The sequence below is a fragment of the Erithacus rubecula genome (assembly GCF_903797595.1).
Source record: "Erithacus rubecula genome assembly, chromosome: Z".
NCBI lineage: Eukaryota > Metazoa > Chordata > Aves > Passeriformes > Muscicapidae > Erithacus > Erithacus rubecula.
This window is the reverse complement of record NC_136661.1, coordinates 31,071,329-31,096,538: the sequence shown is the minus strand read 5'-3', so window position 1 is coordinate 31,096,538 and position 25,210 is coordinate 31,071,329. Positions and strand designations below refer to the sequence as shown.

The following is a 25,210-nucleotide window of genomic DNA, read 5'->3' as shown; positions in this document are numbered from 1 at the left end:
AGCTCCAGCCGTTCCCAGGATCCTGTCAGTGGTCACCATAGAGAAATCAGTGACTGACCTTCCTCTTCCCTCACGAGGAAGTTTTAACTGCGACGAGTCTCCTCTTCCTGCAGCTGAACAGACCAAATGCCCTCAGCCGCCGCTCAAAAGGCTTCCTCTCGAGGCCCTTCACCATTTCCGCAGCCATCATTTTGGCACTAACAGTTTAACATCTTTCTTATATTGCACTGACCAATGTTCCAGCTGGGTTCGCACCAGCGCGGAACGGCGCGGGGCAATGCCCTCGCTTGGGCGGCTGGCGGCGCTGTGCTAGATGCACGCTGGCTTCCTCACTAAAAGCACCTGCACCATGAGCTGAAAGTGAATACCGCGCTGTCTCTCCTCGTGGCAGCGTGAATACCGCGGAGTCTCTCCCCACACCAGAATTATTCACTCTGAGAGCCACAGAACCGCTCCGCGCACACTCCGCCCTCACGGCGAGATCCCGCCGCCATCTTGGGGCGGAGCGATGCAGCCCCGGGCCCCGCCCCCGCCCGAGATCTCGCGAGACGTTCGCGCGCTGTTGGCGCGCCCCGCCCTTCCCCTTCCTCTGCGGCCGCCACCCCGAGGTGAGGAGCCATGGTCGGGCCGGTCCCGCGCCATCCGCCGCCATCCGCCCCCATCCCGCCCCATCCCCGCCGGCACCAACATCCCGGACACCGGGATAGCTGCGGCATGCCCCGCGCCCGCGGTATTCCCCGGGATGCCGCGCGAGAGGGTCGGTGCGGGTGCGGGGAAGGAGCAGGCCTGAGACAATTCGTGGCTGCGATGATGACTTTCTTAGGACACCTTTGGATGTAACTGTGAAAAGAACATGTAATTCCTGAGCAGCTGCGGTGGTAAGGGGAGCGGTCCAGGTCCTGCATGCTACTGTTGGAAGTTTAATATGTTGTAATTGTGTTTTTCAGCTGAGCTCTCAAGATGGTGCGCTACTCCCTGGATCCGGAGAACCCCACGAAATGTGAGTTGCTGCTTTGGGAGAGTGCGTGTGGGATTTCACGGAAGCCAGTGATGTTTTGATTCTAAAACTTGGTCTTTTTTGTCTCTTGCAGCATGCAAGTCGCGTGGATCTAACCTGCGTGTGCACTTCAAGGTAAGGAGTGTGCGATCAGCAGGAATTGCAAATTAATTTGCTGTTTTATTTATTTTTGTTAGTTTTTGCTTTTTGTTTTTTTTTTTTAAGAGGCACAGACTGGCTTGGATTAAAAGGGATTGTAAAGATAATCTTCTACCCTTTGGCGTGGTTAGGGATTGAGCTCCCGTCCTACCTGGCCCTGGAAATTTCCAGGGATGCAGGGGCAGCCACAGCTGCTCTGGGCACCCTGTGCCAGCCCTGCCCACCCTCCCAGCCAGCAATTCCTCCCCAATATCCCATCTGAGCCCTCTTTTTAAGAAAGTATCTTTCACTTTTTAATCGTTAAAGGATTGCTGTTTGCTGCCTGTAATGGTCTCCATCCACAAAAAAATTAAAAGAGTCTGGATCCTAAAATTATCCTTGTCTAATTCAGATAACAAAATACAGCAGTGAAGGAGTTGGAGTGAATTAATCAGACACTGGGCTTGTGTTTGGTGTGAAATATGTCTCACTTCTCATATTGGTTTTGGCTGTGGTGTTTAGCACAAAGATCTGGAAAAAGCTTAAGTGCAGAAAATAGTTCAGAAATGTTTTTCAATAACAAACCAAAGCTTAGCGGAATGTTTTCTGCTTTGTGTAATACAAAGTTTCCACTTCGGTTTCTGTTTTTTTAATATGAACAGTTAGGATTATAGTTAGGGCTGGCTTACCCAGTCAGTAAAAGCTGCTTAGAAGACTGATCTTTTATCCTTAATTTTTGTTTCTGAGCCTTCTCTTAAAATTCCTTCAGAGAAAATAACATCGTTAACAATTGTCCCAGTGTTTCTTGATCGATTCCTGTGAGGTGCTGTATTTGACATTTTACTAAGAATTTATACATCCAGATCTAGCTTTTTTAGATTATTGACCAAAGAGGAGCTTTGAAAAGTATAAGTAGTTAAATTACAATTTTATTAAGAACTACAAATTTCCTTGTTGGACTTAGCCACCAGGTAAGTGCTGGTGCCAAAAATTCAGAAGTGGCAGTCATACCAAAGACTAAAAAAGTGGGTAACAAAGGAAGAAATAGTTAATTATTTTTCATTCTCCACCTTATATCTCTTCTGATAAGTTCTTCCTTTGTACCCAAAAGAGCTGTGTCGAGGGAGGGCCGAGGAGTAGTTGTGCTGATGCTGTGTGTTGCAGAGATTGTTCAGAGGGTCTTTTCTGTGCCCTGTGTTGTCAGAACACCCGGGAGACGGCGCAGGCCATCAAGGGCATGCACATCCGCAAGGCCACCAAGTACCTGAAGGATGTCACCCTCAAGAAGCAGTGCGTCCCCTTCCGGCGCTACAACGGCGGCGTCGGCAGGTGCGCCCAGGTGAGATCCTGGGAAACCTGGCAAGGTTTGGCTCAAGGGAGGGTGGTGTAGGGATGGGGTGGATGTAGGCTGTCGTTGCTGGTGGTGAACTTGCATTAAAACATGAAAACACGGGGTGGTGTGGGTTGGAAGGGACCCCAGAGCTCATCTCACTCCAGGGACAGCTTCCACTAGATCAGGCTGCTCAAGAGGGAGAGAAGAGTGGCTGTTATTTCCAAAAGATGCATCTGCTTGGAGTGTTTGAATCTATTTGGCAGCATCAAGTCAAAAGATAAAATTTTGTTGAGCTTATTTGGTGCACAGTAAAATAGTTTACAATCCATTGTAATCTGTAAAATATGAGGTCCTCAGCACAGGAAGGATATTGACCTCTTAGAGAAAATCCAGAGGAGGGCACAGAGATCTCCCCAGGGCTGGAGCCCCTCTGCTCTGGAGCCAGGCTGGCAGAGCTGGGGGTGCTCAGTTGCACAGAGAAGGCTCCAGGGAGAGCTCAGAGCCCCTGGCAGGGCCTGAAGGGTCTCCAGGAGAGCTGCACAGGGACTGGGGACAAGGCAGGGACAGGACACAGGCAATGGCTCCCAGTGCCAGAGGGCAGGGCTGGCTGGGATATTGGGGAGGAATTGCTGGCTGGGAGGGTGGGCAGGCCCTGCATCCCTGGCAGTGCCCAGGGCCAGGCTGGATGGGAATTGGAGCAGCCTGGGACAGTGGAAGGTGTCCCTGCCCATGGCAGGGGTGGCACGTGGGGATCTCCTTTAGCCCAAACTATTCTGTGATAATGGCAAGTTAAACTGAACTTGAGTTGGACCAGGCCAAGAGCAGGACTCCCATTGTTGTCCTCTCATTCCAGGCCAAGCAGTGGGGCTGGACACAGGGCCGCTGGCCCAAGAAGAGCGCAGAGTTCTTGCTGCACATGCTGAAGAATGCAGAGAGCAACGCTGAGCTCAAGGTGGGTGTTTCTGGGCACAGAGTAGTGGTGTCATGCTCTCTGTCAGCAGCCCCAGGGGTCACTGACCTGGAGAGCCACTTGCCTCCTGCTTTGTCCACAAAACTGAATTGTATGGAGGCTTTGGTGTGGCTCCCTGTTTAAATTAGGCTTTGTGTGTTCTTCAAGTTATAATGCCTACAAAAATTTCACACAGGGAAAAAACGAACTTAAAAATTTTTCACACAAAATGGCTGTTCAGATCTCCTGAAATCTGTAGACTCATGGTCAGTTGCTGTCTTTGTTACAGTGTTTAATTTGGTAGCTTTGTTGGCAGTATTGGATTGATAGTGACCACCTATTTTTGAGTAACCACAAAATAACCATAGACAATAAACCATCAGCATAATTTTAATTATGATTTTAGATAGCACTTGCTTTAGTAAGGCCATGACACTGCCAAGTTCCATTGGCAGATGCTTGGAAAACCCTCAGCTCCATGGCATCACCAGGCTTGGCTGTGTCAGTGGTGAATCCTTGGAAAACCCTCAGCTCCATGACACCACCAAGCCTTGCTACTTCATTGACCAGCAGTAGTGTCTGGGACAATTATTCTTATTTTTGCTACAGAGGTGAATTATTTAAAGACAAAAATGGGTGACAGATGTTGTTCCTTGGCAGGGTCTGGATGTGGACTCCCTGGTCATCGAGCACATCCAGGTGAACAAGGCTCCCAAAATGCGCCGGCGCACGTACCGGGCACATGGCAGGATCAACCCCTACATGAGCTCCCCGTGCCACATCGAGATGATCCTCACCGAGAAGGAGCAGATCGTGCCCAAGCCAGAGGAGGAAGTTGCCCAGAAGAAAAAGGTACCACGTGTTGTGTGCTCTGTTCCTGTAGTGCTGTCAGGAGAGCCAGGGGTCTGGCAGAGAGAGGGGTTGCTGTGATGACTATCTTAGGACACCTTTGGAATGCCCATGAAAAAAAATAGTCTCTTTCTGAGCAACCCCATTTTAAAATTTTCAACATGAGTATTAAGCATTTGAGAATCCTAAGAACCATTTTTTAATTGCACCGAGGATTGGTTCTTTCCTCCCTCAGAGCAGCTACAGCATTCCCAGACTGTGTGTGTGAACTCTGGGTGTGTGCAGTAAGTTGAATTTAGCGCCTGTTGGCAATGTAGTGCTTGTATGGATTCCTGTTCATGTGCAGGTGTGATGAATGTAGCATTTGTGAGGGAATTCCTAACACTTCTAAAATATAAGATTTGGATGTATTGGGAAGTCTCATTTCACCATTTTCTTCTTTCTGTTTGCTTCCCAGATCTCCCAGAAGAAGCTGAAGAAGCAAAAGCTAATGGCTCGGGAGTAAATCGATGTGGACGGATGTACATAAATAAAATTTTGAAGTTTGGACTGATTGTGTTGTTCGGCTACAAGTTCTTACTTACATGGGGCTGGGTGTTGCTGTGGGATGGGGGTGGTGAATATTATGGAATCACAGAGTGGTTTGGCTGGGGAGAAATTTTGAAGGGCATCCAATGCACCCCCTGCCATGGGCAGGAACACCTTCCAATGTCCTGGGTTGCTCCAATTCCCATCTAACGTCACCTTGGGCACTGCCACGGATGCAGAGGCAGCCACAGGTGGGCAGGCCAGCAATTCCTCCCCAGTATGGGATTTTAAAGCCGCGCACTGCCGGTACATAGCGCAGCTCCCTCCTCCCGGTCCGGGATATTCCCGATCCGATCCTCGTCCTTGTTTCCGCCGGTGGGGGCGGTGCCTGGCGCGTCACGTGATGCGCGCTGCCGCCTGCCATTGGCCGGAAGCACCGCCCCGGAAGCGCGGGGCTGTTCCGGTACGGGCGCAGGTGAGTGCGGAGCGCCGGGAGCGCCGGGAGCATCGGGAGCTGGGAATGACCCCACATCCCATCCCACACCCCGCCCCTCACACCCCACCCCGCCCCGCTCCGCACGGCCCGCCCGCTCCCGGCGGCGCCGGTAACCGGAGGCCCACGCTACCGGCCCCAACCGCCCTCGGAGCGCATAACGGCATCGCCTGACATAACGCCAACCTCCTGGGCTGGCTCGTCCTTTGTGGAAAACGGGGACAACGCGGCGGTTTTACCCGTGTAGCGTTTTCCAGAGGAATAAAGCTGTGCCGTGGCGAGGTTTGGCCGTCCGCGCTGACCCCGCCGTGGGGGCTCAGGGGGACCCGCAGCACCGCCCGGCACAGAAATTAAATTACTGCCCTTCCCTCTTCCTCTTCCTCTTCCTCTCCCTCTCCCTCTCCCTCTTCCTCTCCCTCTCCCTCTCCCTCTCCCTCTCCCTCCCCTCTTCCTCTCCTTACTCCTTCCTCTCGTCCTATCCTCCTCTCTCCTCTCCTCATCCTTCTCCTCCTCTTCCTCTCCTCTCCCTCTCCTCTCCTCTACCTCTCCTCTCCTCTCCTCTCCTTATCCTCTCTCTCCTCTCTCCTCTCCTCTCCTCTCCTCTCTCTCCTCTCCTCTCCTCTCCTCTCCTCTCTTTTTTTCTTCTCTTCCCTGACCAGGTGACGGAGCATCACCAAGTGCCGAAGGGATTGATCAGGACCGTGTTTCACTCGGGCCCGGCGATCGCTGGTGCATCAGGCGGAGGTAACGATGATTTTTTGGTCAGGAATCTTGACACGAAGCGGCTGCAGAGGAAACGCAACACGTCCTGTTACCCTGAGAGGGACAAGGCAGGGACAGGACACAGGCAATGGCTCCCAGTGCCAGAGGGCAGGGCTGGCTGGGATATTGGGGAGGAATTGCTGGCTGGGAGGGTGGACAGGGCTGGCACAGGGTGCCCAGAGCAGCTGTGGCTGCCCCTGCATCCCTGGCAGTGCCCAGGGCCAGGCTGGATGGGAATTGGAGCAGCCTGGGACAGTGGAAGGTGTCCCTGCCATGGCAGGGTATAGAAGGAAATTATTTTAAAGCTCTCTTCCAACCCAAATAATTCTGTAATGATTCTACAGCCTGAGGTGTTCCCTGCAGCCGCTTTCTACAGCTCTTGGATGAATCCACATTTTGATGGAAGTTTAATATTTAGGAAGTTCTGGTGGAGACAGAATATGAAATTTTTTTTTTTAATAAGTTTAATGGATTAAGTCATTTGTGTTGTCTCAATGTAGAATTCCTCTCTGACTTCACAGTCTATTTAAACTATATTTGTGTATTTAAAGCAGTCAGAACAGAACCTGAAAGTAGTCAGCTGGAAACTCATACTCTGTTTTTCCACAGGGCTAAAAATCTTCAGAATAGCATTAAAAAAAAAAAAGCAAGACTAGTCCCTAGTTGAGTGTGCACATCTGTCTCTTCATTCTCCACTTGGAAAGGTTTTGTTTTGCTTCTTGGTGTGAGAATTGAGATGTCAGCAGCCTGGAGAGGGGGACTGTGAAGGGCAAAGTTGTGTGGCAGCAGAGTGTGTCTAATATATTACTTGTCAGCACTGGCTCTGGTCTAGTCTTAATTAACTGCTTCCTCTCCTAGCTGGACCTCTCTGCCCCTTTGCTTTGTTTTTCTGGTCTTTTTTTTGGGTTTTTTTTGTTTGTTTGTTTTTTGTTTTTTGTTTTGGTTTGGTTTTTTGGTTTTTTTTTTTTCTTTTTGGTTTTTTTGGGTTTTTTTGTATAAACTGTTGAGAATTTTGAAGACTTGTGGGGTTTCAGAGTGAGGGTATGGTTCATTTTCTAGTAGTTCATTGTGTGGGGTTGGTGTGGAATCAAGAGAGGGCAGGAGGAAGAAAGTAAGCCGTGTTCTAATTCTCTCAAATCCCAATTGGAATTTTTTTTCCCTTTCCCACTGTCCTGCCCTTCAGTAGTAGCAGTCTATTGGATGGATTGGTTTTCTGCTGTCTAATTTTTGCTAAAATAAAAATGGATTGAGCAAAACAAACCCTTTGGACTCTTAAATATAGCATGAACTGGGCTAATATTGGTGGCTTGCTGCTTAAACAGTTTTTATGTCGTTTAAGCAAAAACTCTTATTTCCTGAATTTGTTTTTCTTATTTGCATCTGTAGGACTGGTGAATTAATAGAAAATTTGTTTGGTTTTTTTTTGTTAAAATGCCAAGAATGTTCCCTTTGTTGGGGGCTTTATAACAGCATTATTGAAATTTTAGCAGCTAGTTTATGATTAAAGAATGATTTATGACCGACTATTGAACAAGGTTTTTATTTACTGTGTAAATACTGTTTTCTCAGCTTGTGGCATACCAATGCTGCCATCCTAAGCTGTTTTTCCCCCCTCTCACCATCTCTTTCCCTGCACAGGAGGGAGCCATGGTGTGCATTCCCTGCATCGTGATCCCCGTTCTGCTCTGGGTCTACAAGAAGTTTTTGGAGCCCTACCTCTACCCCGTGATTGCTCCCTTCATCAAACGCCTCTGGCCCAAAAAGGCTGTGCAGGAGTCCCCAGACACCAAGCAGGGGCTAGGAGGCAGTGCTGGGGATGCTCAGGGACCTGCAGCCACCAAAAGAGACCAAGAGGATGGATGTGGAAGCTGTAAAGTAAGATTAATTCACCCAGCTAAGAGGGGAAGCTCCAGGATGAGCCACCCAGTGGTAGCTCAGGGCAGGCACCACAGGAGGGTGAATAGTTGGGTGTTTATACAGATATTTTGGTGGTTGTTTTCTTAGAAAAATTGCCACTACTGTGCTGGCTAGAAATAGTTGCTTCAAGACAGCTTCCAGTCTTGGAGGAACAGGAATTGGGCCCGTATCCTGAAATAACTTAATTTTTTTTTTTTTTTTACACAACTGGCTGTTCTTTTAGAGAAGGAAAGTCAAATATTTGGTAAATCACAACAGATGTATGAAGCAGAAATTAAAAATAGCCCTTCTCTTCAGCTAGCTCTGCTACTCATAATGGGGGAGGATGCTTAGTGCATGTAAATTATGCTTTTATTATTTATCTTCTGCCACAATGCAAGGAGTTGTAAATGTCACTGCCCTCACTCCTTCCTTCCCCCTGAAGCAAAAATTACTTGTAAATCTATAGACACCACAACTTTTGGTTCTTGTTCTATATTTGTTCTTAGATCTTTATTGACCTTGCTTCTAAAAGCCTTTTTTGTCACCAGCTGTTCCTGTTTTAGGTGTGAAGTTCTAATTTGACTTCTCACTAATCTCATTCATGTTTTTCTTTTTTGCAGTTTGAAAGCAATGGCATTGCAAATGGAAGTGCTGTAAAGAGATCCACAGCAGTTCATGACAAGAAAATGGCTTAAAGGGGTTAATTCTTAAGGATTTTATTCCCTCATGTCCCGTACGAACTGCTGATATTCCTCTCACTTTGAGACTTTTTTCTTTGCACATTTTAACTGAATAAAAAAACTTTATTGCTTGCAGGAGAGATTGTCTTTTGCCACTAAAATGGCAGCTGGCTCATTTGTTTATTTAAAATATTTGAAAGCTGAAGCTCTTGTATTTTTCTTGCTGAAGCTACTTTTCATCTACCATCTGTTTGGTGTGATTAGAATTTAGGTTAAATAACGTAAAAATAAATTTATCTATGGAAGGTAAATGTATTTTATCATCTTGATGTCACTAAGTGCTAGTGCAATACTTGAAAGGCTTTATCTGTTCTTGGTGAAGATCTGTGGACTGCATTGTGACAACAAAAGGTCATAATCTACCTATGAAGAATTTTGATTTTTCATGTCAAATCTATGGATGAGCTAAAGAAGTTATGCTACATACAAAATTTACTTGGCTTACTAAAAGCAGAAAGTCTTGATGTGATACTTCCCTTAATTATTTTCCTTGAAATATTATATCTTTTTTCTGAAGAGGAGCAGCAGAGGCATGATGCAAGAGAATGTTGCTTTATGTTCTGTTGTAGTGATTTTAAATGGTGCAGTTCTAGCTTTAAAAAAAAAAAAAAAAAAAAAAAAAAAACCAATGTCCAACTAAAACCTCTTTACCATGCTTGTGTAATTTTCCTTATAATAAAACCAGATTTTACTTAAAAACAAGTTGCTTCATGCAATTATTACACAGAATTGCAGAATTTTTGGTGTTCAGAGCTATAAACAACTCATGTGGTAACAAAGTCTTTGAAAACCTGGAGACAAGTCCCAGACAAAAGAAGGTCCTAAAATAGCTGAGATCATGATATAGTGAACTGGGCAAGCTTTGACTCCTGGGGAAATGGATTCTGCTGCTGACTTGCATCCCAACTGTGAAGAGTTTTAAGTGTCCCTGTGCTTAGTAAGGAATAGAGGTGGTAATTCCTGCTTTTTCCTGTCTGACAAACCAGAGAGTTCTTTGAAAGAGCAGCTATGGATTGCTTTTTATGATTTAATTTCACTAAAATCCTCCCTCAGGCAGGCCTAAAAATGCACCTTTCTTATACAGGCATCAGTGTGAACCATCAGTGTGGTCCAGTCTTACTCTTGTGACTGTGATTTCTCTCACCAGTTAATTACTCTGGTATCTAATTTTGCCCAGTGCCCCTGGTGAGGTGCCTCATTTCCTCCCAGTGCCTGGTTTGGCCAGATGTGGTGTGAATTGATCTGCAGCCTTCACAGATGTGCCCGTGTCCACAGCCATGACTTTGCAGTGAGCTCAGGCACACACCCCTCCCTGTGAGAGCTGATTAATGCTCTCTGCTCTTCCTTAACGAGCGACTCTGTTCAGACCTGAGTTTGGAATTGCTGTTTAATCAGCTCTTACCTCGTCTTTGGAACATAAACCCCCATCAGATCAGCTTCCTCCATATCACAGCTTCCTCCTACATCAGTGAATCCCAGGATCATTTAGGTTGGAAGAGAGCTGAGCTCAATCCCCACCATGTCACCAGCCCAGAGCTCTGAGTGCCACCTCCAGTCATTCCTGGGACACCTCCAGAGATGGGGACTCCAAACCCTCCTGGGCAGCCCCTTCCAAGGCCTGACCACCCTTTCCATGAGGAAATTCCTCCTGGTGTCCACCCTGATCCTCCCCTGGCGCTGAGGCCGTTCCCTCTCCCCTGTCCCTGTTCCCTGGGATAAGATCCCAAATCCCCCCGGCTGTCCCCTCCTGTCAGGAGCTGTGCAGAGCCACAAGGTCCCCCCTGAGCCTCCTTTTCTCCAGGCTGAGCCCCTTCCCAGCTCCCTCAGCCTCTCCTGGGGCTCCAGCCCCTTCCCCAGCTCTGACACCTCCAGCCCCTCAGTGTCTCTCTTGTCCTGAGGGTTCCAAAACTGGACACAAGACTGGAGGTATCTCAGTCATGCCCAATCCAAGCTGCAGCAAAACAAGAATACATGTTCTGACATCCTGAGCGTTGCTAAAGAGATTGTCCCTTCCATGCTGTATTAATATGCTGGGCATCTCATAAACAGGTCATAGTTTTAGAGTATATCCACCTCTAAACAGCTGAGAACACAACAAAAAGTAGAGCAAGAACTCTAGTGGGGCTCCTTCAATCTCTAAATGTATTCAGTCAATTTATGAAGTCTGCATATATATATATATTTTTTTTTTTTTTTTTTAGTTACTGAGGATATTATTACAGAAGAAAATGCATTGAACAATAACATAGAAAATAAAGTGTATGGTAAATTAGACTGCAGGCTGCACCAGCCTTCCAGCTGTGTGCCAGCACCATATTTAAACACCAGCCATCTGAAAAAAAATGCAAAAACAAAACCAGGCAGATAAAGCAAATAAGATTACATGTTTATGGTCTCTGGAATGGTGTTCCATTGCTTTTATTAGCTGCAGTTAAACCCTATAGTGAGCAACCTACACCAGAAAACTTTCAGTATGAAGCACTTCACTGGAAGTCCTGTCAGGAGATTTGTGTTGTAACTCTCCTGCCCCTATTCTTTTTCAAGACTAAGTCAATAATCCTGTTGTGTTGTGAATAGTTAAATAAAAATCAAGTGAAAGCAAAAGCCCAAGGCTGGGCCAGAGTTCATGAGATGCTGGGATGCACAGGAGTGCTCTAAGCCCTCTTTAAGAAAAATAAGCAGACAGGAATTAAGGAAATCCTCCTGTGAGGGAATAATATTGATCAAGTGAGTTGAGTTTTACTGAGAAAACTCCTATGTGCTCATTACTGGCTAAAAACAAGATTTACAAAAGGTTTAGGCACCTGATGGTGGCACATGGATATCTAACAGAATTTCCTAGACCAAGCAGCAGATTCATTTACGCTGAAGATTTTTAGAAAATTTCAGAGTTGACATCTTTAGGGGACCAAAGTACTGCAAATCTAGTCCTAAGTTCTTCAGCATTAAACCTCTCTGGCTTTATTTAAATACTATTGAGTAAAGATCAATAAAACAATATTTGAAAAAATATTATTCAAATTTCAAGTATCTTTTTACTTAATGAGAATATCTTAATTGGATGTGGTGCCTTCTGTATGTTGGTCTGCACAAGTTGCTAGATGCCAAGAAGTTAATTAAAAAACACATTTTTAAAAAATGAAAGTATACACCAAAAATTCTTAAATAAAAATGAATTAACTTTTTGTTGCTGATTAATTTGATGGGCTTGATCCTGAAAGGAAAGGAAATTCTGGTGTGTTAAACTGCACATGATCAGCTGCTAAAAATGTCAAAACTGAAGATAAATTCTGATGACAGTAACATGTTATGCTGTTATTACCCAGATGTAGCAGTTGTATCCTAGCAATTCTGGGAATTCTTCAGAATTCTGGGATCTGTTGGACATGCTGCTGAGGTTCAATCCTCAATTCCTTCATTATTTCTGTACAATGAATATTATTGCTGAAAGAATGGTGGCTTTGGAGGTAAAGGAAATGAAGAGAAATTTAATTTACACTTAGATTAACTAAAACCTCCTTCAGTGAGAAATAATTCTGTTTCATTAAATTGTCTAAGATATGGAAGAAGGGATTATCTTCTTTGTGCAGTTTTCTGACTGTTAGAGCATGCTTGCTGAACCAAATCATATTTCGGTTGCAGCAGACTGCCATTATCCCTATTTTCATTGAACCTGGTGCAGTAATTTAATTGAAGAGGTCTAGAAGGCCACATTTGCCATGGTGATTCTTTTCTGCTAGAAATGCTTTTAGATGGTACTGCTGTATCTTTATTTCACTGTTTTAGAATCACAGAATGGGTTGGGTTGGATGGGGCCTTAAATCTCATCCTGTTCCACCCCTGCCATGGGCAGGGACACCTTTCACTATCCCAGGTTGTTCCAAGCCCTGCCCAGCCTGGCTTTGGGATGACAGCAAAACATAAACTGACATGTTGTGAATAATGTGTTTATGCACCCACAGCAGTAGCAATGCTTGTTTTGGGCATGGGGATTGCTCTAAAAAACCTTTATTTTTGGCACATGGTGCACCAGCTCTGTGTGATGCCTAGAGGAGCTGGAACAGGGGCCACATAGAGTTAGGAGGAATAAAATGGATATTTTCTGAGAGGCTTTCAAAGGTCACACCCTGGCAGTGCCAGTGCCACAGTCGTGGTCCTGCCTGGATGGCTCCAAAATGGAAGCAAAAGAGGGTTTGGCCACAAGATCTCACATTTTTATAGGTTTTAGTCCATTTGCTTGCAGAAATCAACTGTCCAATTAATAACCTCAAATAATGAAGTTTCATCCTCTTTGCTTTCTTGCCTGCCCTCTTCTTTTCATGCTATTTATGCTTAGGGCCTGAAGTTTGAAGAGATTGTCCTTGAGTCCTCAGCTGGAATAGGACAGTTTTGCCTTCACCACCCAAGCAGAGCAGAAAAACACACCCAAGCAGAGCAGAAAAACTAAAAACTTAAGGCATCATGGGCCCACAGCTGTTCTCATGGAGCTCTGTGTGAGCCCAGGCCACGCCAGGAGTGTCCCTGTGCCGTGGCAATGGGGACTCAGGGCTACACCCCAGCTGTGTCTGCAGGTTTGCAGATGTGTCTGCAGGTTTGCAGATGTGTCTGCAGGGTTGCAGATGTGTCTGCAGGTTTGCAGCTGTGTCTGCTGGTTTGCACATGTGTCTGCAGGTTTGCAGATGTGTCTGCAGGGTTGCAGCTGTGTCTGCAGGGTTGCAGATGTGTTTGCAGGTTTGCAGATGTGTCTGCAGGGTTGCAGATGTGTTTGCAGGTTTGCAGCTGTGTCTGCAGGTTTGCAGCTGTGTCTGCTGGTTTGCACATGTGTCTGCAGGTTTGCAGATGTGTCTGCAGGGTTGCAGCTGTGTCTGCAGCGTTGCAGATGTGTTTGCAGGTTTGCAGCTGTGTCTGCAGGGTTGCAGATGTGTCTGCAGGTTTGCAGATGTGTCTGCAGGGTTGCAGCTGTGTCTGCAGGGTTGCAGCTGTGTCTGCAGGGTTGCAGATGTGTCTGCAGAGGTGCTGCTGGAATGCACAGCCCAGGCACAGGGATGGGTGAGAGCTTGGCTGGGGATTTGCTGTCACACACCATGAGGAATGTGGGAATAAAGTCAGGATTATGCTGGGAAGGGTTTCCCTTCTACGGAGCCAACGGGTGCCTTGGAAGCTGCAGGTGATGGCACAAACCCCACTTCAGAGGTTATCCTTGGGGAAGAAATGATTTGGAGAAACACAAGGGCAGGATGTGGCCTGGTAAATCCTCCTACCTCAGACATTCACTGTTGGTCCCATTACCTCATGTCCCGTTGAAAATGTGGGATGCAGAGTGGAGAATCATAATGGTTTGGGTTGGAAGGGACCTCAAAGCTCATCCAGTGCCACTCCTGCCATGGCAGGGACACCTTCCACTGTCCCAGGCTGTTCCAATTCCCATCCAGCCTGGCCCTGGGCACTGCCAGGGATGCAGGGGCAGCCACAGCTGCTCTGGGCACCCTGTGCCAGCCCTGCCCACCCTCCCAGCCAGCAATTCCTCCCCAATATCCCAGCCAGCCCTGCCCTCTGGCACTGGGAGCCATTGCCTGTGTCCTGTCCCTGCCTTGTCCCCAGTCCCTGTGCAGCTCTCCTGGAGCCCCTTCAGGCCCTGCCAGGGGCTCTGAGCTCTCCCTGGAGCCTTCTCTGTGCAGCTGAGCACCCCCAGCTCTGCCAGCCTGGCTCCAGAGCAGAGGGGCTCCAGCCCTGCAGCATCTCCTGCCTCCTCTGCACTGGCTGCAGCAGCTCCACCTCCTTGTGCTGCTGGAGCCCAGGGCTGGAGCAGCTCTGCAGGTGGGGTCTCACCTGGGCACAGGGGCACAGGGGCAGAATCCCCCCTGCCCTGCTGCCCACGCTGGGGGATCAGCCCAGGGCACGGGGGTGTCATGGTCGCCCTACCCGTCAGGAACTACAACTCCCGTGGTGCTCTGCGCGCCGCCCCGCGCGGGTTTCGCGCACGCGCAGCGGGGCCGCGCCGGCGACGTGGAGGCGGGCGGGGACCGTGAGGGGCCGTGAGGGGACCCGGGAGCGGCACCGGCCGAGGCACCCCCGCCAGCGACCCCGCCGCCGAGCTCGGGCCCAGGACACGGACGGTAAGCGCGGCCTCGGCGGTGTCTTCGAGGGGCACGGGCGACGGGCGGAACCGGCGGCCGCTGGCTCCGAAAGGGGCCCCCGAGATCCCCCGGTTACCCCGACGTCACCGTCCCCTCGTGGCGCGGGCCTATGTCGCGATAGATGGAGGGATGCCTTGCGTAATTTGACACCGGTACTGCGGAGAGTTGCCGGGGCACTGGCATTCGCTGTGTCCCTGCCCGGGCTGGGGCATCTCCAGAGATCCCTCACAAGGTCCCCGGGCTGTACCTGTCGCCCTTCGGGATCCAGGAATCGATCCCTCGCTGGCTCCCTTGGATGTCCTTGTGTCCCTTAGAGATGCAGGGATCCCTGCCAGGGTTCTCAGAATGTGGCCGTGTCCCTTTACCCAGACCCTTAGTGCTCACTTACAAGGATCCTGTGATCCCTCAGGGTCCTGGGATGTCCCTGTGTCCCTTTAAATGCGCCTAGGACCGGAAAGCCAGAGATTCGTACCCGTATTTTGTTATGTGCTCTTAATGATATTTGTCGTTCATGGCTAGATGCCGAATTGATTCATTTTCTATCCTGTTCTTGAGAAGCAGAGGCTTTTCTATTCCTCTGCAGCATCTCAGGTCTGCTGGGGCTCACTCTGCCTCTTCACTCCTACCACATTGTTTTCATACTTATGCATGATGATATTTATCAAAAGCGAGGCATATTTTAGCTTAGAATTGAATTGGTATCTTCTCTTAGTTGCCAGGCTTTGTATTACCTCATATGCCTTCATGCCAAGTGCTGGTTGTTTGTTTATTTATTCTTTTTAATCTCCTGTGCTGGGCGTAGGGAGTTCATGGGGCTGTAATCTGATTTTTTTCCCCTCTCCTGTGCTGAGGGATAATGTGCTGGGCTGCAGTTGTAATCGTTGTAGGTATTTGTAGAAGTAAGTAAGCTGTTGATATTTCCATCACAGATCACTTTTGAAGTGCATGGGAGTGGAAGGAAGCTCCTGGGTGGTTGAGTCCAGTGTCCCAATGCAGGGTTGTGTAATCCCACACTGTGTCAATTCCCAACTGAAAAACGTTCAAGGTGCTCCAGCTGGGCCAACTAGAAAATTGCCATTGCTCCTTAGATTGCCAGGAGCTTGGGAGAGCCTCCTGCTGTCATTTCCATGGGCTGTTTTCTCTTTCCACTGCTGCTGCATCAGCAGGGGCCCGTGGACAGCCCGGGGAATGATGGACCCAGCTCAGCACTGTCACCTGGCTGAAGCATCTCTCTGCTCCTCCTCTTACAGCCCTGTGCTGATGTTTTACTAGCAGAGCTTCTAATTCCTCATATATCCTGCGAAATCAGTGAAATAAATACTTAGTAGCAAATTGGATGGATCTGGTGCTTCCTTCCAATGATTTTATCAGATTAAGAGGAAAATTCAGAGACTGTAGAATCCCAGACTGGTTTGGGTGGGAAAGGACCTTAAGGATCATCCAGTGCCAATGCTTGCCATGGGCAGGGACACCTTCCACTGTCCCAAATTGCTCCAATTCCCATCCAGCCTGGCCTTGGGCACTGCCAGGGATGCAGGGGCAGCCACAGCTGCTCTGGGCACCCTGTGCCAGCCCTGCCCACCCTCCCAGCCAGCAATTCCTCCCCAATATCCCAGCCAGCCCTGCCCTCTGGCATTTTCTGTCATGCTGTGTTTTTAAGATGTTGTTTTTAACATGCTGATGGCTGACAAAAGTCACTAAAAGTACGAAATCCTGTTTGGTGGCTGCTGAACTGATGCCACAGCAGATGATTAATAATTTTAACAGTATTTTTCAAAGTGTATTCTCTAGAGTGGGAAGTCTATTGCACCTTGAAGTAATCCCACACCCTGGCAAGTATAATTTAATTTGCAGTTGATCCTGAAGATAGGTGATATAAATCACAATGTGTAATATAATATAAAATTATTACAGATACAGAGCAGATTTATCTTTCTGCATAACATGCTTTTTAATGCTGTAGTTAGATCTTTAGCTGTGAGAAACTTCAAAAACAAAGACAAATAATCCTGTTCCAAAAATATGGTTAATGTGGAAGAGCACAGATACCAAAATAGATATATAAGCTTTGAAATATAGCAAAATATACTAATAATGAAACAAATGCAGGTCTTTTAATGAAAATCTGAGTATCTGTTTGAAGCTTAAATGATGTTTGAATTAGCTTTTTGAAACATTACTTTGGCCTTTAGGCAGGTGTTACTTACATCTGATAATGAAATAGGGAGGAAATACATGTGTGTAACAGTAATCTTAACATCTTTTCCATATAGAAGCTACTTGATTTATTAAATCAGGCTAGGTTTAGTCTGGCTTGTATCATATCCAACAGAGCTGTCCATCTCAATGGTGGTAGAAACAATAAATTACTATAAATTGATTTTTTTTAGGTAGATATACTGAGGGTTTGTTTGGGTTTTTTTTGTTTTTTTTTTTTTTTTTTTAATAGAGAGAAGGGACAAATTCATCAGAGCCTTCTCATATGGAACAAAATTTCTGACACTGTAATTCATCACAGATTATCAGGGAGTTTGTGTAAAACAGTTTTTAAAAAACATTGCTGTTTTGGTGGTAATAAAAGTCTTTTTTTGGCCACTGCAGGAAGATAAGGTGAAACTAGCAATGTTGCTTCTGATGTGCTGTATGTTCTTAATCTGTGAAGGCAGGTTTCAGTATGGGTTGTGCATATTCTTGATTTGTCTTATTTTTTTAAGCTCCATATCCCTTTGATATTCTTGTTTAAAGTTCAATGTGTCATTCTCATTTTATAGTTCCAGCACACCTGTCCTGGCTGGCAGCAGGAATCTCACTGGTGAGAGCAAACAAAACCTTTACAGAAATACCTGCCCACTGCAGAGAGTGGAGATAGTATTTGAATTTTCACTTCTTGAAACTTTTGAAAAATGTGTTATTTACCTGTAATAGTTTTGTAACAGGTGTAGAGCCTTTTACACAGAAATTACAAGGTGTGCTTGACCCAGCCTTCTTCCCTTTTGACAGTGTTTACTGATTGGATTAAAGAATTTATTTCTGCATGTACTCCGAAAAATGCTAGCTGTGTTTGAGTGCTGACCTGTTCTTGGTGTGTTGGAATGCAAGAGGATGGATAGAGGTATCTTTTTTTGGAATTAAATTTTTTCATAATTGCCACCACACCAGCTCTCCTCCCCTCTGTGTCAGGATGTTTCTGTAAAACTGAGGCTGGGATTCTACTCTCAGATTGGCAGGCTTAGTGCTGTACTTATTTAATAACTTATTACATAGGAATTTCAACAGAAAGGTTGTCTTTATGTTTTTGTAGCTTTAAATTTCATTAACTCCTGTCAAATTTTATATATTGAGAGGCTTTTGAACCTTCAGGGAGATACACAAGTATTGTGTTTTGGTGTGGGAGTGTAAACTGAAATGAGCATAATTGAGGGCTCCCTAATTGACCTTGAGGGATTTTGTATTAGTGGACTAGAGATGTGTTTTGGTGCATAAATTGGACAAAGAAGTCCTTAAATGCTGTAAATGCTTATTTACCTGTAAAGTTCAATAGGAGCTCTCAGAACTTCTGAACAGAAAGGTGTTTCACGTTCAGGATTCAGCAAAAGCTCCCTCAAGAGGTTTGCCATGTACCTGCTGCCCTGCCCTGACAGCACATGGTGACTGAGGGGATGGAGGACAGAAAGCTTCATTAGATTAGCTGTGTCACTCCTGGGCATGTGCTAATGGAAAGGCCAGTACATGTTGGGTGGAAATATACTAATTTTGGGGTTTAATTTGCCACAAGCCTGTATTTGCTTATTGGTGTTTTGGGCCATCACATAACATTTAATATTTTTTAGTGCACTCAGTATCAGAAGTGTCTGTTGTAAGGCAAAAGGTTGGAATGGCATTTTTGTGTAAATTATTTTTGATGTCTTGTAACTTTAGAGAAAAAGCAACTTGAGCAAGGTTGTTTTTGTCCTCCTGTGAGTCAGTAGTTCCAGTTCAGGACATGGCTTTGAAGGTGACCTATGAAGGTGACTAGTAGTTCACTTGAAATAAGGTACTTTGAGATTAGTCAGTGGATATCTGCTTATCAAAATTGTTCCATTTGGTGGTCAGAAATTAGCAGAGTGGATCACCAGTAACCTGTAGGTTAGAGATTATAGAGTGTATGAAAATGTGTTAGTTCTCTGAGATGGCATTGAGAAACACGATTGGTATATCTCAGTCTCATTTATGGAATTTAAGTTTTCGTTTTTCTGTCACCTCCTTTCAGAACACTTTAATAAAGTGTGACAAACTGTGTAGGGTGAGCTGTCAAAGACAATAGCATCCCTTGTTGAGCAGTTTGGGGAAGCACCACAACATCCGGGCTCACTCACATACGAATTCTTCTGCTTGAAATACTCTGCCTCACCATGAAGGTTTTGAAAAATCCCTTCTTCAGCTGTGAGCAGAACAACTGTCCTGTAGGTGGGACATGAAGGAAGCAGATTGTGCTCTTCAGAATTAGGCTTTTATTGATGACTGACTCCCACGAAAATATTGTGGAAAAGGAAGTGGAGCAGAAAATACAGCATCGTCACTCGTTTTTTTCAGCTGCTTGCCTTCCCTGTGAGGGGCCTTCTTTGCCTGCAGTAAATCTATCAAGATTAATCACTTCTGCTACGTGCAAGACTCTCAGGCTTCAGTGGAACCCGGAAGGACTATACTGATGTCACTGCACTGCTGCTCAATTCAGATTCTTACTGTGCAAGGGAAAGGCTCTAGAACAGCAGGAGAACCCAAAGAGATGCTGTGTTTGTTCACCCAGCTGAGTAAACAGTGAGCAAGTCAGATAATTTATGTTGAAAGCTGCCTAAAGACCTTAAGAGGGGTTTTTTTATTGTATTGTTCTTGTTCTTAGGCATTGTGGGGACCTCTTCATACTTCTGTTGCATTTCTTGCTGCCATCCAAAAGTGTTTCTGTACTGATGTGCTGAGCTTGGCGGGAAGATGTTTTGGTACCTGGTGAATAGTTAGTGTGCTGGGCTGATGCAAAGATAGGTCAGAGGGTTGTATCAGTAGCCATCAAACTTGGCAGTGTCTGAAAAACAGTGGGCAGAAGAGAAACACAGGATTATCTAGAAAACTATGGAAGACAGTACTAGCCCCCAGGCTGCAAAGACAGAGCCTGTCATGGTCAATCATGTTCTCTAAAAGAGCACCTACTTTGTGTTTTTCACAAAAGCAGCTTACATGTCTGCTACTTCTCATAAGACTGTGTTTTTTGTGGTTTGGTGGGGTTTTTTTCTGGGGGTGAGGGAATTTTGTGTATGTCTGAACAGTTTCAGTATGCAAAAGTAAAAGGAGTGGGTAAAAGGAACTGAAGAAAGGAGTGGTTGCCAAAAGGCAGTAGAAAAGAGGAGAAAAATTACAAATCAAAGTAAAGTGAGCAGAAATAATCTTTCATGCGTAGCTCATTAAATTAAAAACAGTAGGAAGCTTTTTTAATTGGTCACAAAGGATGCGTTTATTCCATTCTGAAATCTCCTAGGCTGCGTAGTTGTGGCTAACTGGTGTATCAAGAAAGTGAATTTTTAATAGTGGTTTGATAGTGTTTGAATATTGCTAAGCATTGAGTTATAACTGGAATATTCTGACTCATTAGCATGCTTTAAAAACAAATACTATTTCGGTGCTCTTCTCTGATTTAAAATGGCAAAAATTTCTAATGTCTGAGGATTGTAAAGATTGTTTTTTCCTGAACATCCCTTTTACTGGCATGAATTTGCATTACCAGGTATTTCTCCATCATGAGTTTTGCTTAGCAAAATCTTACCAATTTATTTGTTGAAACCAAAATTCTTACAGTTTTTACATCTTTGTGTGAAAATTAGTGAATGATCTCTGAGTATGAATGAAGTATTTGCATAGCTTTTTGTCTTTGTAGAAAGATACAATCTCATTTATTGTTTTTTTATTTTCAGTCTTTATTATCAGCACCAAAACTTCCCCAAAACAATTCCCCAAGCAGTGTGGGTAAATAAACACTTAACGTGCCTGTAGGGCTGCAAAGTTGCTCAGAGAAATTGTGTCTGCCCCATCAATGGAAATGTTCCAGGCTGAGCTGGATGGGGCTTGGAGCAGCCTGGGGTTGTAGAAGGTGTTGTGGCCAATGGAAGGGGTGGAATGGGACGGCTTTTAAAGGTTCCTTCCAACACCAACCATTCTATACATCTATGAAATATTACTGTAACATGACTGTAACAGGAATTACTGTGTTACTGTAACAGTAGCCAGAATTCAAGTATCTTGTGCAGACAGTAAAATTCAAGTGTTGGAGCTGAACAGCACATACGATAATCTTCTTCTGTGTTTTCTGTTGCATGGAGAATTATGTGTAAATATATTGCAGTAGTCTCATAACTCTGTGACAAGTTTTATGTTTGGATTTTGTAGGATGCTTTAATGTCTCATGGGTGAAAGATGGTCTGAAAATTGCAGTTCTTGGCTACAGATAGGGATCAGCCAAAAACCTGAGTGCAGTGCTTTGGCAATACAGAGTGAGCAGCATTACATCTCATGTTCTCATCTTTACAGTGATTGTGGCTGCTTTTCTTGGAAAGAAAACATTTGCTTTAGTTCGTAAACCTGCAAACTGTAAAGATAACCAGAGTTCTGCTGTGCATAGAAATGAAATTTTTGTTAGGTTTTAAAATGTTTTCGGTATTTTCATGGGATTGTGTTAAAGACTCAGACCAGATCTCAGATGACATTGTAAAATCATGTGCATGGCCATCTCAAATTCTTACACTTTAAAGTAGTAATTTAAAAAGAATCCCACAGCTATATGTAATCTATATTATTCAAGATATCTGCGGACTCAGCCAGACAATCATGGCAAGCATAGTTTTGGAAGGAGGCAGCTGGCTGTACAGGACAGAGAGAATCCCAGCATTAGCAATTAAGTTGTGACACCATTAGGAGATACAATTCTGAAAGGAACTTTGATTACTTATTATTTTGATAAACTTATTTAACTAAAAGATACATAGAACATGACAAGTTTTTTCCCAAGTTCAGCAGTACACATCTATACCTTGAGTTGCACTTAGGAACTCATACATGGCAACTGTGTATTGCTGAATTGCTTTTAACTTTCTTTCAGAGGAAAAATTGTGTTATTGTAAGCCTTGCTAATGATTAATACTAAAATCTTCTAGAAGAAACAGTAAACTTGGGATTTATACCTACCCCTAGCAATTTGTGATTGGAATGAGTCCTGATGTGCAAAACAAACTCCCTTGTGTTGCTCTAAAGCCTCTACTGCTGCATCATGGTGCCAAGTTCTGGGACTAAACATGCTGGATTTAATAGAGAGCGACTCTTGCAGACCAGGCTGTGATTCTTTGGAGGTGTAATAATGCTGAGTAAAACTAAGTGAGTTACTAGTAAGTTGTGTCTAGTTTTTTTTTTTTTTTTTTTTTGGGCGGCGGAGGCAAATAAATAGATTGGCTTTTTGTAAAATTTTATTTTAATCAACCATGCACTTGCTTATTTAGTGTATTTCAAGGAAAAGGAAATTAGATTTTGTTGGTAATTTGCTGCTAGAGTGAGGACTGACTTTCCTGGAGTGAAAGGGAATTTCCTGTGTTTTTATGTTTGTTGGGGCTGTCCTGCTTCAGTGTGTGAGGAAGCAGAAGTTGTTTAACCTGGTGTTTAGCAGTTTCTTTGGGATTCCCTGGAGCAACCTTTCTGTGCAGTAGGAACTGTTATGAAATTCACATGTGGGAAAAATCGTGGATAAATAAATAAATAAATAAATGCTCTAAATACTGCTTAAAGCATACTGTTGTAAATCTGTTCCAAGTACTGACATACCTTTTATATTATCTAATGACTTGAACCTCTGCTGTCTTAACCAGCATACAGGCACAGAGGCAGTGCCTCTTAATCAAAAACAGTGTGGACATTTAAGTGGTTACACATTTTATTTGAGTGATCTTTTCAGCCAAAGGCAGCTGTATCTAAAAGAAACATTTGATAGCATGTTTGAAAATTATTTAAGGTGGTGACTGCCATTTATTTAGTATTATTTGGTAGCAGCTGTCTTGGAAATGTGTTTGAGATCATGACTAGCATATAATCAGCTAAGTTAAAATATTGGGATTAATCTGTTAATGTTGTTAAAATGCTGGAAATTAAATGCTGGGCTTTTTGTTCTATTTTAAATTATTTTTAGACGTTTTTCCTATGGGATATTTATGAACTCCAAAGAAGAGACTTCTTTCCTGGGTGACTTGGTGGCTGGAGTTCCTCAGAAATGTCTTGCTTATGTAAAGCAGGGCCTGTGGCTCAGATTGTGGGGGCTGCAGGTCTCGGGCTCTATCTTGAAGTCATTGCAGAGCACTTCATCAAGCTTTGGGATAACACAAGTTCTGGTGGAAGAAGTTAGCTTTGTGTGCCTGCAAAGGATGGATCAGTAGAATCTGCTGAGATTTTTACTTCAGAGGGGTGTAGTGAGTGTAATGTACGTAGGAGAGGAAAGAAACCACCTGGGGTATAAGAGGGAGAGAAAATCTGTGTTTGTTTGCTCCAGGATTTGTCGGCTCTTGAATCAGTGGAAGTCAAAGCTTGCCAAGTCCCCTTATCTGCAGACTACTATCAGGTATTTAAAGCTCAAGGTAACCGGTGGATTATTTTGACAGGTCAGGATGGCTTGATATTTATTTCATTTAGAGGAGAAAATAATCAGCTGATGCCTTATTTTTCTGTCGCTTTGGGGGAGGTGTGTGGAGTGAAACATGTTCTGTGCAGTTTGGAAGGAGCCAGCTGGGCATTAGGGCTGGAGGGCTCCCAAGGGGCTCCATAGCTTGTCACATGGCTTGGAAGCATGGCTGTGGAACTGGGCACGTTTTTGGGAACTGTGATTTGACACTGACTCTGAAAACAGACAATACAATTTTGCTAAGACTTGCTGTTAAAGCCCTCTTTGTTTTGGATTTTGTCTTAATGGTGTTGAACCTGCTGGCATGCCATAGGAAATCTGGAAAGCAAGCATGACTCCTTTTGAAGAATTAGCTTTAAACTAGTTACTGTCATGTTTTTGGGAAGGTGGTTTAGATGTGGGGGGATTTGGTAGCTGCAGTGAGCTGTAAGAGAGCTTGTAAACAGAGAATATGGTGACTCATTTTTGGAAAACATACTAAGGATTTTGGGCACTGTCAGTGCTCTGGCATGGAGAACTCAATAGTTCCAGGTGAAGGGATTTGAAGGCAGGGCTCCAGCTGCCTCTTGGTTCTCTTCACCATTAGTTGTTTGTGTTGGAGCAATTGGGCTGGAAAAATGAGCAGAGAATGAGAACTTGAAGCAGAGAGAGACTAGACTTGTCTTTTCTCCAGGAAATAAAGGTTTAAATGTAGGGCCTTTAAGACATTTAAAGGCACAGGAACAAGGTTGGAGTCAAAATATCGGTCGAGGGCTGATCGTTGTTGGCTTTTGCAGGAATTGAATTTGTTGCAAACACGTCAGGTTGCATGGGGCTTGGAGCAACCTGCTCCAGTGCAAGTGTCCCTGCCTGTAGAGTCTCCTACAAATAAAATTTGGAAAATAATCACCAATTTCAGTTTTGGTTTTGTTTTTTTAGGCTTTCACATTTTAAAGATCTCTTTATTACTTAATGGATCTTACATTCTGCTCTAGATGACGTTCTAGCCCCTTGTTGTTTAATTTGGGTACTGTGCAGTTGCTCTAAACCTCAAATATGAATTCTTCAGAGAACTTCTACTATGGCTGCTAATGTTGCAGCTTTTTATTGCGGCTCTTGTTTGTTTTTAGTAAGCTTTCTTCATATTTACACAGCTCTTTAATAATATTAACTATTAGAAGTGTCTTTTCTGGAAGTAATTGCTGCTGTGAAGTTGATGAGTTTAGGAGTATCATAGGGTCATGATTCTTGGATCTGATACTTTGCATCTGTATCTTTGTAGGAACCAAGGAAAAAGTTGCTGCTGGGTAGTAGTTTTGGTACACATCTTTTGGTACAGCTGTGCCTGTTCTTATGTCTTATGCCAGCTCAGGAGTGTGTATTTAGGTTATAGTAAATGTTGCACAATACTTCTGTTTTCATGGGATGCCTTTTTTTCATACAAACTTTTAAACCTATCAGTTATTTTATCCTGAATGGTGGAATTTTATTGAGGTTGATGGCCTGTAAAGATATGAGGTGCTTGGGATCATACCTGGCACTTAGTTGATAGCATTGCTGTGGTTCTCTTTCCCTAATTAGATTCTTTACAAAGATGAGAAGCAGCATGAAGAATTTAAAGCTTCTCATTCTTCACACAGATCAAGCACAACACATGCATACAGTAAGAGGGTTTGGAGTGCCATCTCCTGCAGTGTCCCATCGAAAAGCAGTTGTATTTCTG

At 44.7% G+C, this 25,210-nt stretch overlaps 3 protein-coding genes across 9 annotated transcripts in view; all 3 read left to right on the top strand.

The window, feature by feature from the left end:
• The first annotated feature begins 549 nt into the window (after positions 1-549).
• On the top strand, positions 550-4,815 carry RPL17 (ribosomal protein L17). Its single transcript, XM_079330379.1, has 7 exons — positions 550-608; positions 948-1,000; positions 1,092-1,132; positions 2,340-2,474; positions 3,322-3,420; positions 4,078-4,269; positions 4,724-4,815. Exons 2-7 carry the CDS (start codon positions 961-963, stop codon positions 4,769-4,771), a joined length of 555 nt encoding a protein of 184 aa, XP_079186505.1. The 5' UTR covers positions 550-608; positions 948-960; the 3' UTR covers positions 4,772-4,815.
• Positions 4,816-5,250: 435 nt separating this feature from the next.
• Positions 5,251-8,763, top strand: LOC306814345 (UPF0729 protein C18orf32 homolog). Of its 2 annotated transcripts, none has more exons than XM_079330305.1 (4): positions 5,251-5,269; positions 5,947-6,031; positions 7,688-7,924; positions 8,569-8,763. In XM_079330305.1, exons 3-4 carry the CDS (start codon positions 7,697-7,699, stop codon positions 8,641-8,643), a joined length of 303 nt encoding a protein of 100 aa, XP_079186431.1. In that variant the 5' UTR covers positions 5,251-5,269; positions 5,947-6,031; positions 7,688-7,696; the 3' UTR covers positions 8,644-8,763. The 2 variants fall into 2 exon arrangements, with proteins under 2 accessions (XP_079186431.1, XP_079186430.1); XM_079330304.1 differs by lacking the exon at positions 5,251-5,269 and adding an exon at positions 5,352-5,569.
• A 5,923-nt stretch (positions 8,764-14,686) lies between these two features.
• The window catches only part of DYM (dymeclin), a 210,659-nt gene continuing 200,135 nt past the window's right edge, over positions 14,687-25,210 (top strand). For 2 of the 6 annotated variants that reach the window (XM_079330337.1, XM_079330336.1), the window contains exon 1: positions 14,687-14,804. The gene's annotated coding sequence lies outside the window, so the exon portion shown is untranslated. The remainder of the gene's footprint in view (positions 14,805-25,210) is intronic. The other 4 variants (XM_079330339.1, XM_079330338.1, XM_079330340.1 and 1 more) reach the window with 3 other exon arrangements.

What these genes read in the sequence shown, in the direction of transcription:
- LOC306814345 (XM_079330305.1), top strand. Translation starts at nt 7,697, where the DNA reads ATGGTGTGCATTCCCTGCATCGTGATCCCCGTTCTGCTCTGGGTCTAC. An exon ending in ATGGATGTGGAAGCTGTAAA is followed by an intron (nt 7,925 to 8,568) that starts GTAAGATTAATT and finishes TCTTTTTTGCAG; the next exon opens with TTTGAAAGCAATGGCATTGC.
- RPL17 (XM_079330379.1), top strand. Translation starts at nt 961, where the DNA reads ATGGTGCGCTACTCCCTGGATCCGGAGAACCCCACGAAAT. An exon ending in TCCGGAGAACCCCACGAAAT is followed by an intron (nt 1,001 to 1,091) that starts GTGAGTTGCTGC and finishes TGTCTCTTGCAG; the next exon opens with CATGCAAGTCGCGTGGATCT. An exon ending in AAGTTGCCCAGAAGAAAAAG is followed by an intron (nt 4,270 to 4,723) that starts GTACCACGTGTT and finishes TTTGCTTCCCAG; the next exon opens with ATCTCCCAGAAGAAGCTGAA.